We start from the raw sequence: 13,618 nt of genomic DNA, 5'->3' as shown, positions 1-13,618 counted from the left end.
CCAAGGCAAAGGCTGTTAGGGGATCAGGCAGGCTCAGATTAGGACCCCCAAATTATTTTAGGCAGGCAACTAGAGAGTTTTACAAGTCACAGTGGACTGACCTTCCTCCCTGGGTGACTTTTATTTTCTTCTTTTTCAGGGTGTCAGAATAAATCCACAATCTTTTATATTCAGGATTTTAAAGACGTGGGTACATCATCAGCCTCTCCTCAGTGTGTTTTGCAATTGAGTCGTCTGTGTGAGGCAACTGAATTTCTTCTGCACAAGCCTGGGACTCGCTTGGAAGGTGCCCAGTTCTCTCTTGGTGCAAAATTGTTTGCTTTCGTTTTTTCATTGTAAGGAGCAGAAGCCATGGGTCAAACAAAGTGGAGAACACTACCCTCCAGGTGCTCGTACCTCAAGCTCTTTCAGTCTTTGGTGCTGGCTGGTCTTTTTTACTTCTCTTCAGGTAAGCAACTTGACTGAGTTCATTGTTTCAGGGCTTAGAGAAATGACGATCTTTCTCATTTGAAGAGGGAAAGAAAGCAGTTGAGGTGCAAAATCTTCCTAATGTTAAAATTTTCGCTTAATGTGTATTTTTATGCTTTAGGTGTTGATGCCCTTTGTGCAAACTGGCATCTGACATTAAGTGGTATCAGATTTAGAATAAAATTATTTTTTTAGTTATTTTTAACTTACTACATAGGTGTTTCATGTGTGTTCTGCAAAGAATATTTTATCTTCTAGAGGCTTTTGTTTCATCTTAGGTGCTAGATTTAGGAGACTATTCATCCTAGCAATAGGATGGCTCAAACTCTATTTTTTCTATCTATCTATCTATCTATCTATCTATCTATCTATCTATTTATTTATATTTATTTTAGAGAGAGGAAGGGAGAGGGATAGAGAGATAGAAATGATGAGAGACAAACATCAATCAGCTTCCTCTTGCAGGCTCCTCACTGGGGATAGAGCAGGCATGTGCCCTGACCTGGAATCAAACCATGACCTCCTGGTTCATGCGTTGACTCTCAACCAGTGAGCCACACTGGCCAGGTCCAACTTTTTTTTTTAATATATTTTTATTGATTTCAGAGAATAAGAGAGAGGGAGAGAGAGAAGGAAACATCAATGACAAGAGAGAGTCGTTGATGGGCTGCCTCCTCCATGCTCCACACCAGGAACCAAGCCCGTAACCCAGGCATTCGCCCCAAGCAGGAATCGAACCGGGACCTGACTCATAGGTCTACACCTAGCCATTGAGACATGTCCGCCGGGCCCGACTTTATTTGTAAAATCAAAGCAAAAGCCCTAACCGGTTTGGCTCAGTGGATAGAGCGTTCGCCTGCAGACTCAACGATCCCAGGTTTGATTCCGGTCAAGGGCATGTACCTTGGTGCGGGCACATCCCCAGTAGGGAGTGTGCAGGAGGCAGCTGATCAATGTTTCTCTTTCATCAATGTTTCTAACTCTCTATCCCTCTCCCTTCCTCTCTGTAAAAAAATCAATAAAATATATTTAAAAAACAAAACAACAACAACAAAAACTAAAAAGATAGCCCTAACCAGTTTGGCTCAGTGGATAGAGCATCGGCCTGCGGACTGAAAGGTCCCAGGTTCGATTCTGGTCAAGGGCATGTACCTTGGTTGTGGGCACATCCCACATAGGGGGTGTGCAGGAGGCAGCTGATCGATGTTTCTCTCTCATCAATGTTTCTAATTCTCTATCCCTCCCTTCCTCTCTGTAAAAAAAGTCAATAAGATATAAAAAAATAAAATAAAATAAAATAAAATAAAATAAAAGCAAAAGATTTGCTTTCTGCTGAGCAGTATAGTATCTGGTTTCCCCAAAATAAAAAGAAGGCTTTGGCTACCACAGTTTGCCAGTCTACAAAGAGCCGAATATCAGAAGTCCTTGTGTTAAGAGCTCTTACTTAAACCTGTCTCACTGTGGTGTTGCCCAGAATGTCTAAGTTGGGAGGGAGAGAAAGAAAGGGAAGGGAAGAGAAGTTAGGGGACACAGATTACTTGACTATTTTGTATATATTTCATAGTTATATTTTCAACAGTTACAATTTTCTTCTGGGAAGTTGGGAAAGCATTCCCAAATTAGAGTCTTAGAGAGTCTAAATAAGTTTCAAAATATTTAGAAGGAAATTGGTACAGGCTTCCTAGGGGTGTGTGTGTGTGTGTGTGTGTGTGTGAGACACACAGAGAGAGAAACAATAAAAAAGATAATATAAAAAGATCATTAACAATAAATTTACTAAAATTAAAAATGTATATTAAAAATTATAGCAGCAAAACAAACGCCACACACATTAAAATGAAAACCAAGGCTTTAGCAATTATGCCAGAAAATTCATCATAGGCAAAAGGAAGACAATCTTCGAGCTAAAGAAAAACATTTAGGAAAGCACCTTGTTCTATTTTCATCTCATGGCACACATAAATTAATTATGTTAACATTCTGTGGCACACCAAAATATGTATTGTATTTGTTGCCAATCTGACCAAAAAACAGGTGTAATTTTGATTCATTCACACCAGACTATTGTTGTGTTGTCTGTTATCATTGTTTTATTTGACAATCTAAGGGAAAAGAGGTCAGTGCCCCTGACTAAATAGTACAGTGGGGCCTTGACTTAAGAGTTTAATTCGTTCCGTGATGGAGCTCGTAACTCAAATTACTTGTATCAAGACACGTGATGCTGGGCTGATGTCGTGGCGTTCACTGTGACGTTCGCTGCCCCAACTAGCAGTGGGGTATCTGAAGCTGGCTCATAACCCAAATTTTAGCTCGCAACTCAAAGCAAAAAATCGGCCGAGAGACGGCTCGTATCTCAAAAAACTCGTTAGTCGGGACACTCGTAGGTCAAGGCCCCACTGTACTGACTATTTAGTATTGCATGTTTTAAGAATTCTTGTGGCACACTGGTTAATCACAAAATCACTGTTTTGTAGTTACATCCAGATTTTACTGTTGCTGTTCTGAGTCACAAATGAACCCATGAGCAAACAAAGTCACAAGTGAAGAGCAGTGAAGTACCTGGTTCTGACTGTAAGAGCCCAAGATCAAGCAGACCAGGGTGGGCTGGGGCAATTGGGCAGGGAGATAGGTGATGGTGTGAGAATTCTATGTGGAGCAACAGTATGGACAAAAGCACAAAAGTAAGCATGAATCTGACACATGCGTTCATTCCTTTATTTAACCATTTATTAATTCAACAAACACAGCATCTCCTACGCACAGACCCTTTTCTCGGTCTTGGGAACAAGTGATGAGCAAAATTGACATGGCTTTTGCTTTCAAGGAATTTATGATCATTAATGAAAATGAAGAAAATGAAAATTAATCAAATAATCATTCAATTGAAGGTCTGACTAACAAACGCTGTCTTTCCTTGCCAGAAGAGAGAGTGGTGAGAGTGAACTGGGGAGAAAACAGAAAAAAAAACCAGAAAGAGAAACCAAAGACCGAGAAACTGAAGGGGTGGGGACCTGGGGGGATAGAGACCAGGCTCCATAAGGGCTTGATGGCCACAGTCAGGAATCTGAATGTTACTTGGAGGGCACCAGGAAGCCATGGAAGGGTTTTGAGCAGGGGGGTGACATGGTCTATCCCAGTGCTGCTCACACTTTCATTTTGCATACCAGTTACCTCGGGCCTTGTTAAAATGCCGTTTCTAGCACAGGGGCCTAAGTATAGAAGCTGTCCCGGTGGAAATTCCAAAATGCTCAGAAGATTTTTGGTTCCTCTTTTCAGTCTGGTTCTGCCTCAACATAGGCATCTTGTAAGGGGGCCTCACATAGTAAGTCACTGACCTTTAGAAATGCTTACACTTCTCAGTGGACAAAAATTTTTTAAGAACCATCATTGAAATTAGCTCATTTTCACCAACATCAGCATCATGGCAGAGTGAGAAGGCTTCTTTGTTTCTCTCCTTAAATTGACAAGTCAGACAACTATAACTCAACAAAGGATCCCTTGCTCAACACACAAAGTCTTCCTGAGAGATCCACACATCTGAAGGTGGGTTTATTGGAATGAGTAGGGGACGGGGGACAGGGATTAAAGAACACGGTTCGGCACCCACCACAGCTCCAGCGAGCACAGTAGTGGTGATAAGTCAGGCCGCAGCCCTCACACAACAGCCTGGAGCATAAGAGGAGCAGAGGCTGTGTCCCTCCCTTCTCCCATTGCAGCAGAATCCAGTAGAGGTGGCTGGGATGCTTAAACAGCACAACAGGCCGGCAGCCATTGCTGACAGGAAGGCAGAGTTGTGAAATCATGAACTTGCCTCCCTTGCCCCACCCTTCACCATAGACCCTGGTAGAGGTAGTGAAGACAACTCCAAAAACACAGTGGGGTCAGCTGCCATTAATAATGAGAAGGCAGTGATGGAAGCTAACAAAATTGGTTCTCCATTATGGTCTTCACCTTAACCAAAATTAGCAGGTCACAGAGGAGAAACCCACCACTCCAGTGGTTCGGTGGCATTTTCCTCAGTTTAAGCAATGTCATGGGTAAGAGAAAACAAAAATTTGTGCTATAGCACCACCTACTGGGAAACAAAAGAAAGTAACCTACCTAGCAACCTACTCAATTAAGAGCAAAACAGTATCTAAACAAGAAAAGCATTCCCTTCCTTGAATGCACAGACCTAGAAACATGAAGAACCATGAGCAACCAAGGTAACATGGAAGCACAGAAAGAAAATGAAAAGTCCCCAGAAACCAATCTCAAAGTCATGGAAGACTGCAATTTAAATGACAAAGAATTTGAGATTGCAGTTATGAAGAAACTCAAGGAAATACAAGAAAGGCCATTTGATGAGCTCAGGAATAAAATTAATGAACAAAAAAAACACCTTGTCAAAGTAATTAAAATTATAAAAAAGAACCAAATAGAAATTCTGAAGTTGAAGAACTCAATAAATGAGATGAGGAATGCATTAGAAAGCATTGGATATAGAGCAGATCAGACGGAACAGAGAATCAGGAAGCTCAAAGATAGGAGCCTAAAAATGAACCAGGAGGAAGGAGAAAGAGAACTAAGAGCTACCATATGACCAGCAATTCCTTTTCTGGGTATCTATCCAAATAATTTAAAAACACTTTTTTGGTAAAGATAAATGTACCCTTCTGCTCATTGCAGCTTTATTTACAACTAGAGGCCCAGTGCACAAAACTCATGCACTGGTAGGGTCCCTAGTGACTGCTGGCTGTCGGCCAGGGCCTCCCTCCCTTTCCCCGGCCAACCTGCTACCTGGTCAAACTCCCAGAAGAACTCCAGTTGAGGGGATAATTTGCATACTATGCTTTTATTATATAGGATAGCTAAGTCATGGAAACAACTTCCACAGATGATTAGTTAAAGAAGATGTGGAGAGAACCAAGATGGTGGTTTAGGTAAATGCCAGCACTCACCACCTCCTACAACCACATCAAAATTACAACTAAAATACAGGAAAACATCATTCAGAACCATCTGAAATCTGGTTGAATGGAAGTCCTACAACTAGAAAAGTAAAGAAGAAAGCACATCAAGACTAGTAGGAGAGGTGGAGGCACGAAATGGACTTGTCCAACATTCATGTGTGGTGTTTGGTTTTTTTTTAATTGGGAGGGATATCTCCAAGGCCTCTGGTGAGAAGCAAGGGGCCCTAGCCCCACACCAGACCCCTCATCCCAGAGTTCCAGAGCTGCGAAGAGAAGTCCCTGTAACTTCGGGCTGTAAAAATCAGCAAGGATTGTGACTGAGTGACACAAAGGCTGCTGGAGTCTCAGATAGTTCCTCATAAAAGGCTGGCACATGTACTTACACGGTCCCACTTCCTCTGAGCTCCAGCACCAGGCAATGACTTTGGAGGGCCCAGGGGCATACAGGGAGGAACTGGATTGTCTGGCATCAGGGCAGGAACTAGGTAGCAGCTTTCTTCCAGCTGGGGGTGCTCACAGGGATCATTGTTCCTGTGCTGGGACCTCCCCATCATGACAGAGCTGACTGGCAGCCATATCTGAGTTTCCATCAGCATGGCTCACACTGTTTGCTCTGCCCTGGTGATTCCTTGAGATCCCACCCCATCCAATTTGCAGCCCACCCAAGCTGTTTGCAGTGACTTTTCCATATGAATGGCCTGTCCTGGCTCAGGCTTCAGACTTTTCTAAAATCTCTCAAACAAGCAGCAACTGGTGTCAGCATGCCCAAACCTATCAATAAAAGGCCCAAGACCTGGCACTAGCAATAAAATGGCAATACATATATATCTATCAACAATGGAATGTGAAAATCAAAATAAATGAACAAGAAATCTAATGAACAAAATAAACTGATGAATAAAATAGAATCAGAGGCATGGAAACATGGAACAGACTGAAAAATCCCAGAGGGAAGTGGGGAGGGAGGGTTGGCAATAGATTAACCAAAGATATTATATGCATATACCTGGTATATATTACCTATGGACACAAACAATAGGGTAGTGAAGGCCTGAGGTGGGGTGGAATAGGGTGGAGAGGGACAGTGGGGGGAAAAATGGGGGCATCTGTAATACTCTCAATAATAACGATTTTTAAAAAAAGATATACTACATGTATAATAGAATACTTAGCCATAAAAAATGAGGTATTTCTATTTGTGACAATATGGATGAATCTTGAGATTATTGTGCTGAGTGAAATAAGTCAGATGAAAAAGGACAAGAAGTGTATTATTTCACTCTTATGTAGAATATAAAACAAAAATAATTATTTCACTCTTATGTAGACTATAAAACAAAAACAATAAATGCATAATAAACAAACAAAACTCATAGATACAACATAAACAACAGAATGGTGGTTACTAGTGCAGAAAGGGGGTGAGGGGAGGCTGAAGAGGGTAAAGGGGATCAAATACCTGGGGATGGAAGGAGGCTAGACTGTTAGATGTCGTATTCTAAACTTGTACACCTGACATTTCTATGTTATTAACCAATGTTACGCCAATAAATTTTGTTTTAAAAAAGTAGGTCGCCGAAACCGGTTTGGGTCAGTGGATAGAGCGTCGGCCTGCGGACTAAAAGGTCCCAGGTTCGATTCCGGTCGAGGGCATGTACCTGGGTTGTGGGCATATCCCCAGTGGGAGATGTGCAGGAGGCAGCTGATCGATGTTTCTCTCTCATCGATGTTTCTAACTCTCTATCTCTCTCCCTTCCTCTCTGTAAAAAATCAATAAAATATTAAAAAAAAAAAAAAGTAGGTCACTTTCAGTTAAGATTTCTCTTTTTACAACATGTCAAAATCAGTTAGAAATCCTGGATTCTTTTTGGGAACAACTAACCTATTAGTTAAAACCCCTAGACATGGGCCTCCCCAGGGGGTCTGTTGGGTCTAGGCATGGTGTGGGTGGGGGTAGGGCAGTTGTGAAAGAGCTTGGGGCTCAGAGGGATTCTGCACAGCATTGGAAAAGTGGCCCTGCCTTCTGAATGAAAAATTCATAAAATATAGCCTGAGAAGGGACTTTGGTGCTACTGATGAGTGCTCAGGAGCTAACAAAGAGATGGCATTTGGAGGCTGATATGTTGGCATTTCTGCAATATGCTGATGGGAAAATGGGTAGAATGTTTTTAATGGGGGCCCTCTAGCAAAACTAGGTTGTAGGGCAACTGCTGCATGGATTGCAGATGGCAAAGAGATAGGAAGATGGATGTAGGTCTGTTTAGGGTAGCTGAAGAGGTCAGACATGGTCCAGAATGCTAACAAGGCCTTGTCTGGTGGGGATGATGGGAGTCATTTCAGTCTGAAGTCATGGGGTCACAGAGTCCAGGGCTGGGGAAAAAAGGGACTATGTTTCTCAAAGCAAAAGCACTTGGTGGTGGGGCCCAGTTGGGGTGCCAGCAGTGCTGACTTACTTATCCTAGATCTGGGCTCTGAAGTTGAGAAAACTAGTAAACAAGGGGAATGGCCTGAAAATCTTTGGCCAGAAAATGTAAAACTGGAGCAGTTTGCTTTCCGAGGCCTCATTTCCTCCTCTGTAAAATAAAACCATCTGTACAAATGAATAATCATGAAAATCGCTTGAAGATCTCACATGTCTTAACTATGACTTCCAGATTCTTGTGGAGCCGAGTACATGTCTAACCTGTGGTTGGGCTCATATGCTAGGTTTCCTACAGCCCTTCTTCTAATGGGACTAGTGGACCTTCTTCCTCACTGTCTGTCGAGAGATAAATGGGTAAAGAATTCATTATCGCCAAAATCGGTTTGGCTCAGTGGATAGAGCGTTGGCCTGCGGACTGAAAGGTCCCAGGTTCAATTCCGGTCAAGGGCATGTACGTGGGTTGCGGGCACATCCCCAGTAGGAGATGTGCAGGAGGCAGCTGATCGATGTTTCTAACTCTCTATCTCTCTCCCTTCCTCTCTGTAAACAATCAATAAAATATATTTTTTTTAAAAAAAGAATTCATTATCATCATTATCTTATTCTCCTTAAAATAGGAAGGAATTCTGGCACATGCTAAAACATGGATGAAACTTAAGCACATTATGCTAAGTAAAATAAGCCTGTCACAACAAGACAAATACTGCCCTGGCCAGTATGACTCAGTTCTCTCTCTCTCTCTCTCTCTCTCTCTCTCTCTCTCTCTCCCTCCCTGAAATCAATTTTTAGAAAAACAACACCAAAGGAGAGTATCATGCTAGGTCAGCGGTTCTCAACCTGTGGGTTGCGACCCCTTTGGGGGTCGAACGACCCTTTCACAGGGGTTGCCTAAGACCATCGGAAAACACATATATAATTACATATTGTTTTTGTGATTAATCACTATGCTTTAATTATGTTCAATTTGTAACAATGAAATTGGGGGTCACACAACATGAGGAACTGTATTAAAGGGTCTCGGCATTAGGAAGGTTGAGAACCACTGTGCTAGGTGAAGTAAGTCAGTCAGAGAAAGACAAGTATCACATGAACTCATTTATATGTGAAATCTAAGTAACAAACTGATGAAAGGAATGGATCCAGAGACTCAAGCATGAACAGAGTCTGGAATCTCAGAGGGAAGGTGGGTGGTGGGAGGCAATCAACAAAGGACCTTGTTTGCATATACGAATGGCCCAAGGACACAGACAAAGGGGCAGTGAGGTGGGGGTGGGGGTGGGGGGAGGGGACGGGGCTGGAGGGGGTCAATGGGGTAAAAAGGAGGCATATGTAATACTTTCAACAATAAAGAATTATTTTAAAAAGACAATCTGAAAAAAAGCTACATGCTGTATTATTCTAACTATATGACATTCTGGAAAAGGCAAAACTATGGAGGTGGTAAAGAAATCAGAGGTTGCCAGGGGTTAAGGGTGAGAAATGGATGAATAGACAGAACACAGAAGATTTTTAGGGCAGTGAACTATTCTGTATGATGCTGAAATGGTGGATACATGTCTTTATAAGTTTGTCCAAATCCGTAGAAATGTATAACACCAAGAGTGAGCCTAACATAAACAAGGATTTTGGGATAGTGATGTGTCCTTGTAGGTTCATGAGTTGTAACAAATGTACCATTCAGGTACAGAATGTTGATAATGGGGAAGCTAAGCATGTGTGGGGACACACTGTATAAGGTAAATCTCTGTACCTTCTGCTTAATATCGATGTGAATATAAAACCGCTCTTAAAAAAAAAAAAAAAAGCCCAGCTGGAGTGGCTCAGTGGATTGAGCATCGTCCCATGAACCAAGAGGTCCAGGTTCGATTCCCAATCAGGGCACATGCCCGAATTGCAAGCTTGATCCCCAGTGCTGGGCGTGCAGGAGGCAGCCTATGGATGTGTCTCTCTCATTGATGCTTCTCTCTCTCCCTCCCCTTTCCTCTATGAAATCAATGAAAAAATATATTTTAAAAAAAAAAACACCAAATAATACATGATTCCACTTCTATGCAGTATCTAAAGTAGTCAATTTCATAGAAACATAAAGCTGAGTGTTGGATACCAGGGGTCAGGGAGCGGGGGGGGGGGGGGGGGGGGGGGCGGGGGCGGGGGCGGGGGGGTGGAGGGAAAGGGGTATTGTTGAATACATACAGTCAGAGTTTCAGATTTGCAAGATAGAAAGGTCCTGGAGATCTGTTTCACAACAATGTGAATATACTTAGCACTACTGAACTATACTCTTAAAAATACTTACGATGGTAAATTTTATGGGGCAGTGAGGTCCTGGGAGGGGGGCCGGGGCGGGCTGGAGGGCGTCAACTTTAAAAATAAAGAAAAAACAGCATTGGGCACCAAAAAAAATCATAAATGAATCATTTGAATATGCTTAGCCACAAGATATAACACTGTTACTGCCAACTCTGAATTCCTACTTGTGCAGGAATCTATATTTACTAAACATGTAAAATCTTGTTCTATTTGCCTCTTCTTAGGCATCATCCAGGTGACCAAGCCGGTGAATGACAGGGTAGTACTATCCTGTGATTACAACATTTCCACTGATGAACTGACAAAAGTTCGCATCTACTGGCAAAAAAATAACAGTGATATGGTGCTGAGTTTCATTTCCGGAGAAACGAAAGTGTGGCCCAAGTATAGGAACCGCACCGTAGCCAACATCATCAGTAACCCTTTCATTGTGATCCTGGGTCTGCGCCCATCAGACAATGGCACATACACCTGTGTCATTCAGAAGCCTGAAAAGGGAGCTTACAAGTTGGGACACTTGACTTCGGTGATGTTATCAGTCACAGGTCAGTGGAATATTCTGATTTACTCTAAGCCTGCAGACTCTTCATGCCCTTCAAGATATACTCCCATTGAATTAGGTGAAAATTTTCTCCAAGAGGGATGTATCTCATTTTATTCCTTAGGGTTAAGTGAATCTCTCAGTAAACCCCAATTGGTTTCTCATTATGTCCTGGAAATATCTATTAGCGTGCATTTCTTGCACTTTGACAATCCAAGTTTGTGACCATCATCCTGGGCACTAGCATGCCTTCTGAGTCATTAGGGGACACATTTGATTTGATGTAACTATACTATTAACTACTCTTGATCTGGTAATATATTCGTATGAAAGTATGTTGAAAGGTAAAGGGTGTCCCAAAATTCACGCAAGAAGTAATTTTGATAGAAAACATAGGTTTATAATTAAAAATTGTAAATTTTTTATTGATTCATAAAGTATACAGTATAGGGTTTTGTATGGAATAGCATATCAGGTAAATGGCCTCCACAGATTTGCTGGCACATACGCACTCTTTTGTTGAAATTTTCCATGACCAAAATGTGGCTGCTCAGGCAATAACAGTTAATGGTGCTCTCTATCGCAACATGAAAATCCAGGTTTTTGTGCCGTGGAGGTCATTTACCCGATACACTATTCCATACATAACCCTATACTGTATACTTTATGAATCAACAAAACATTTACAATTTTTAATTATAAACCTGTGTTTTCTTTTTTAAAAAATACATTTTATTGATTTTAGAGAGGAAGGGAGAGGGAGAGATAGAAACATCAATGATGAGAGAGAATCATTGATTGGCTGCCTCCTGCATGCCCCATCCTGGGGATCAAGCCCACAACCCAAGCATGTGCCCTTGGCCAGAATCGAACCTGGGACCCTTCAGTCTGCAAGCCAACACTCTATCCGCTGAGCCAAACCAGCTAGGGCTGGGCTTTTCTTGTTGCTCTCTTTCTAATTCTTTGAGATGTAGAGTTAGATGATTTACTACAATTTTTTCTTGTTTTTTGAGGTAGGCCTGTAGAGCTATAAACTTACCTCTCAGGACTGCTTTCATTGTGTTTTGGATTGTTGTGTTTTCATTGTCATTAGTTTCCAGGATGTTTTTAATTTCTTCTTTGATCTCATTGGTAACCCAATCAATATTTAATAACATGCTATTCAGCTTCCAAGTGTTTGAGTGTTTTGGGTTGTTTTTATTGTAGTTTATTTCTAATATTATGCCATTGTGGTCTGAGAAAATGCTTGGTATGATTTCAATCTTCTTGAATTTGGGGAGACTTTGCTTGTGACCCAATATGTGGTCTATTTTTGAAAATGTCCCATGAGCCCTTGAGAAGAATGTATATTCCGTGGCTTTGGGGTGAAATGTTCTGAAGATGTCAATTAAGTCCATCTGATCTAATGAGTCATTTAGGATTGCTATTTCTTTGCTGATTTTTTGTCTAGAGGATTTATCCAGTGATGTCAGTGGTGTATTAAAGTCCCCTACTATGATTGTATTGTTGTTGATCTCTCCCTTGATATCTTCCAGGAGTTTTTTTTATGTATTTGTGTGCTCCTGCATTGGGTGCATATATGTTTATCAGGGTTATATCTTCTTGTTGTATTGATCCCTTTAGTAGTATGAAGTGGCCTTCCTTATCTCTTGTTATGGCCTTCACTTTGAGGTCTATTTTGTCTGATATAAGTTTTGCTACCCCAGCTTTTTTTTCATTTCCATTTGCCTGAAAGTTATTTTTCCATCCCTTCACTTTCAGTCTGTGTGAGTCCCTTCTTGAGGTGGGTCTCTTGTAGACAGCAAATATATGGGTCATGGTTTTTTATCCATCCATTCAGCCACTCGATGTCTTTTGATTGGAGCATTTAGTCCATTTACGTTTAAAGTTATTATTGAAAGCTACTTGTTTGTAGCCATTTCTTTTTTTGTGTGGCTGTTTTCTTTCTTAGCTTTTTATTTCTTTTTACACCAGTCCCTTTAGCATTTCTTGCATTGCTGGCTTGGTGGTGATAAACTCCCTTAGCCTTTTTTTTTGTCTGTGAAGCTTCTTATTTCCCCTTCAATTTCGAATGATAGCCTTGCTGGATAGAGTATTCTTGGATTCAGTCCCTTGCTTTGCATCACTTTGTAAATTTCTGTCCATTCTTTTCTGGCCTGATGTGTTTCTGTTGAGAAATCATTTGATAATCTAATGGGAGATCCCTTGTATGTAACTTTCCATCTCTCTCTTGCAGCCTTTAAGATTCTCTCTTTGTCCTGAACATTTGCCATGGTAATTATGATGTGTCTTGGTGTGGTTCATCTTTTCGGGTTCATCTTGTTTGGGACTCTCTGTGCTTGTGTGACTTTTTTCTTCCCCACCTCAGGGAAGTTTTCTGACATTATTTCTTCAAATAGGTTTTCCAACCCTTGTTCCTCTTCCTGTTGTTCTGGCACCCCTATTATTTGAATGTTGCTTCGTTTCATGTTGTCCCATAGCTCCCTTAGACTCTCCTCTTGTCTTTTAATTTTTTTCTCCAATTGCAGTTCAGTTGGGTGTGTTTAGCTTCCCTGTCTTGTAATTCGCTAATTCGGCCCTCCGCTTCTCCTAGTCTACTGTTGAAACTTTCCATGGTGTTTTTTATTGCAGCTATATCACTCTTCGTTTCTTCTTGATGCTTACATAAGTTATTGATTTTTTTCATCCATTTCTTCTTGATTCTTGCATAAGTTGTTGATTTTTTCCTCCATCCAGTTTATGCACTCTAGGACCCTTATTCTCAATTCTTTTTCTGACATGTTGCATGCCTCTGTCTCACTTAGCTGCTTTTCTGGTGATTCCTCCTTTTCTTTCCTTTGGGGTTTCTTTGTCTACCCATGTTTGATCTCACCAACAAATCTAGATGTTGAGTCGTTCAGGGGCTGCTCCTTGGGTGGCAGTGGC

The 13,618-nt window shown here is 41.4% G+C and overlaps 1 protein-coding gene across 1 annotated transcript in view; it reads left to right on the top strand.

Annotated features, from left to right (window-relative positions):
• Positions 1–13,618, top strand: part of CD80 (CD80 molecule) — a 55,745-nt gene that overhangs the window by 2,470 nt on the left and 39,657 nt on the right. The window contains exons 2-3 of the mRNA XM_070406251.1: positions 140–448; positions 10,377–10,697. Of these exons, the coding sequence (XP_070262352.1) occupies positions 352–448; positions 10,377–10,697 (418 nt within the window). The 5' untranslated portion in view covers positions 140–351. The remainder of the gene's footprint in view (positions 1–139; positions 449–10,376; positions 10,698–13,618) is intronic.

The sequence above is a fragment of the Myotis yumanensis genome, unplaced genomic scaffold (genome assembly GCF_028538775.1).
Source record: "Myotis yumanensis isolate MYYU_CA2020_CCGP unplaced genomic scaffold, mMyoYum1.0.hap1 SCAF_2, whole genome shotgun sequence".
In the NCBI taxonomy this organism is placed as follows: Eukaryota; Metazoa; Chordata; class Mammalia; order Chiroptera; family Vespertilionidae; genus Myotis; species Myotis yumanensis.
The sequence above is the reverse complement of the archived record's forward strand: the minus strand, read 5'-3'. Positions and strand labels throughout refer to the sequence as shown.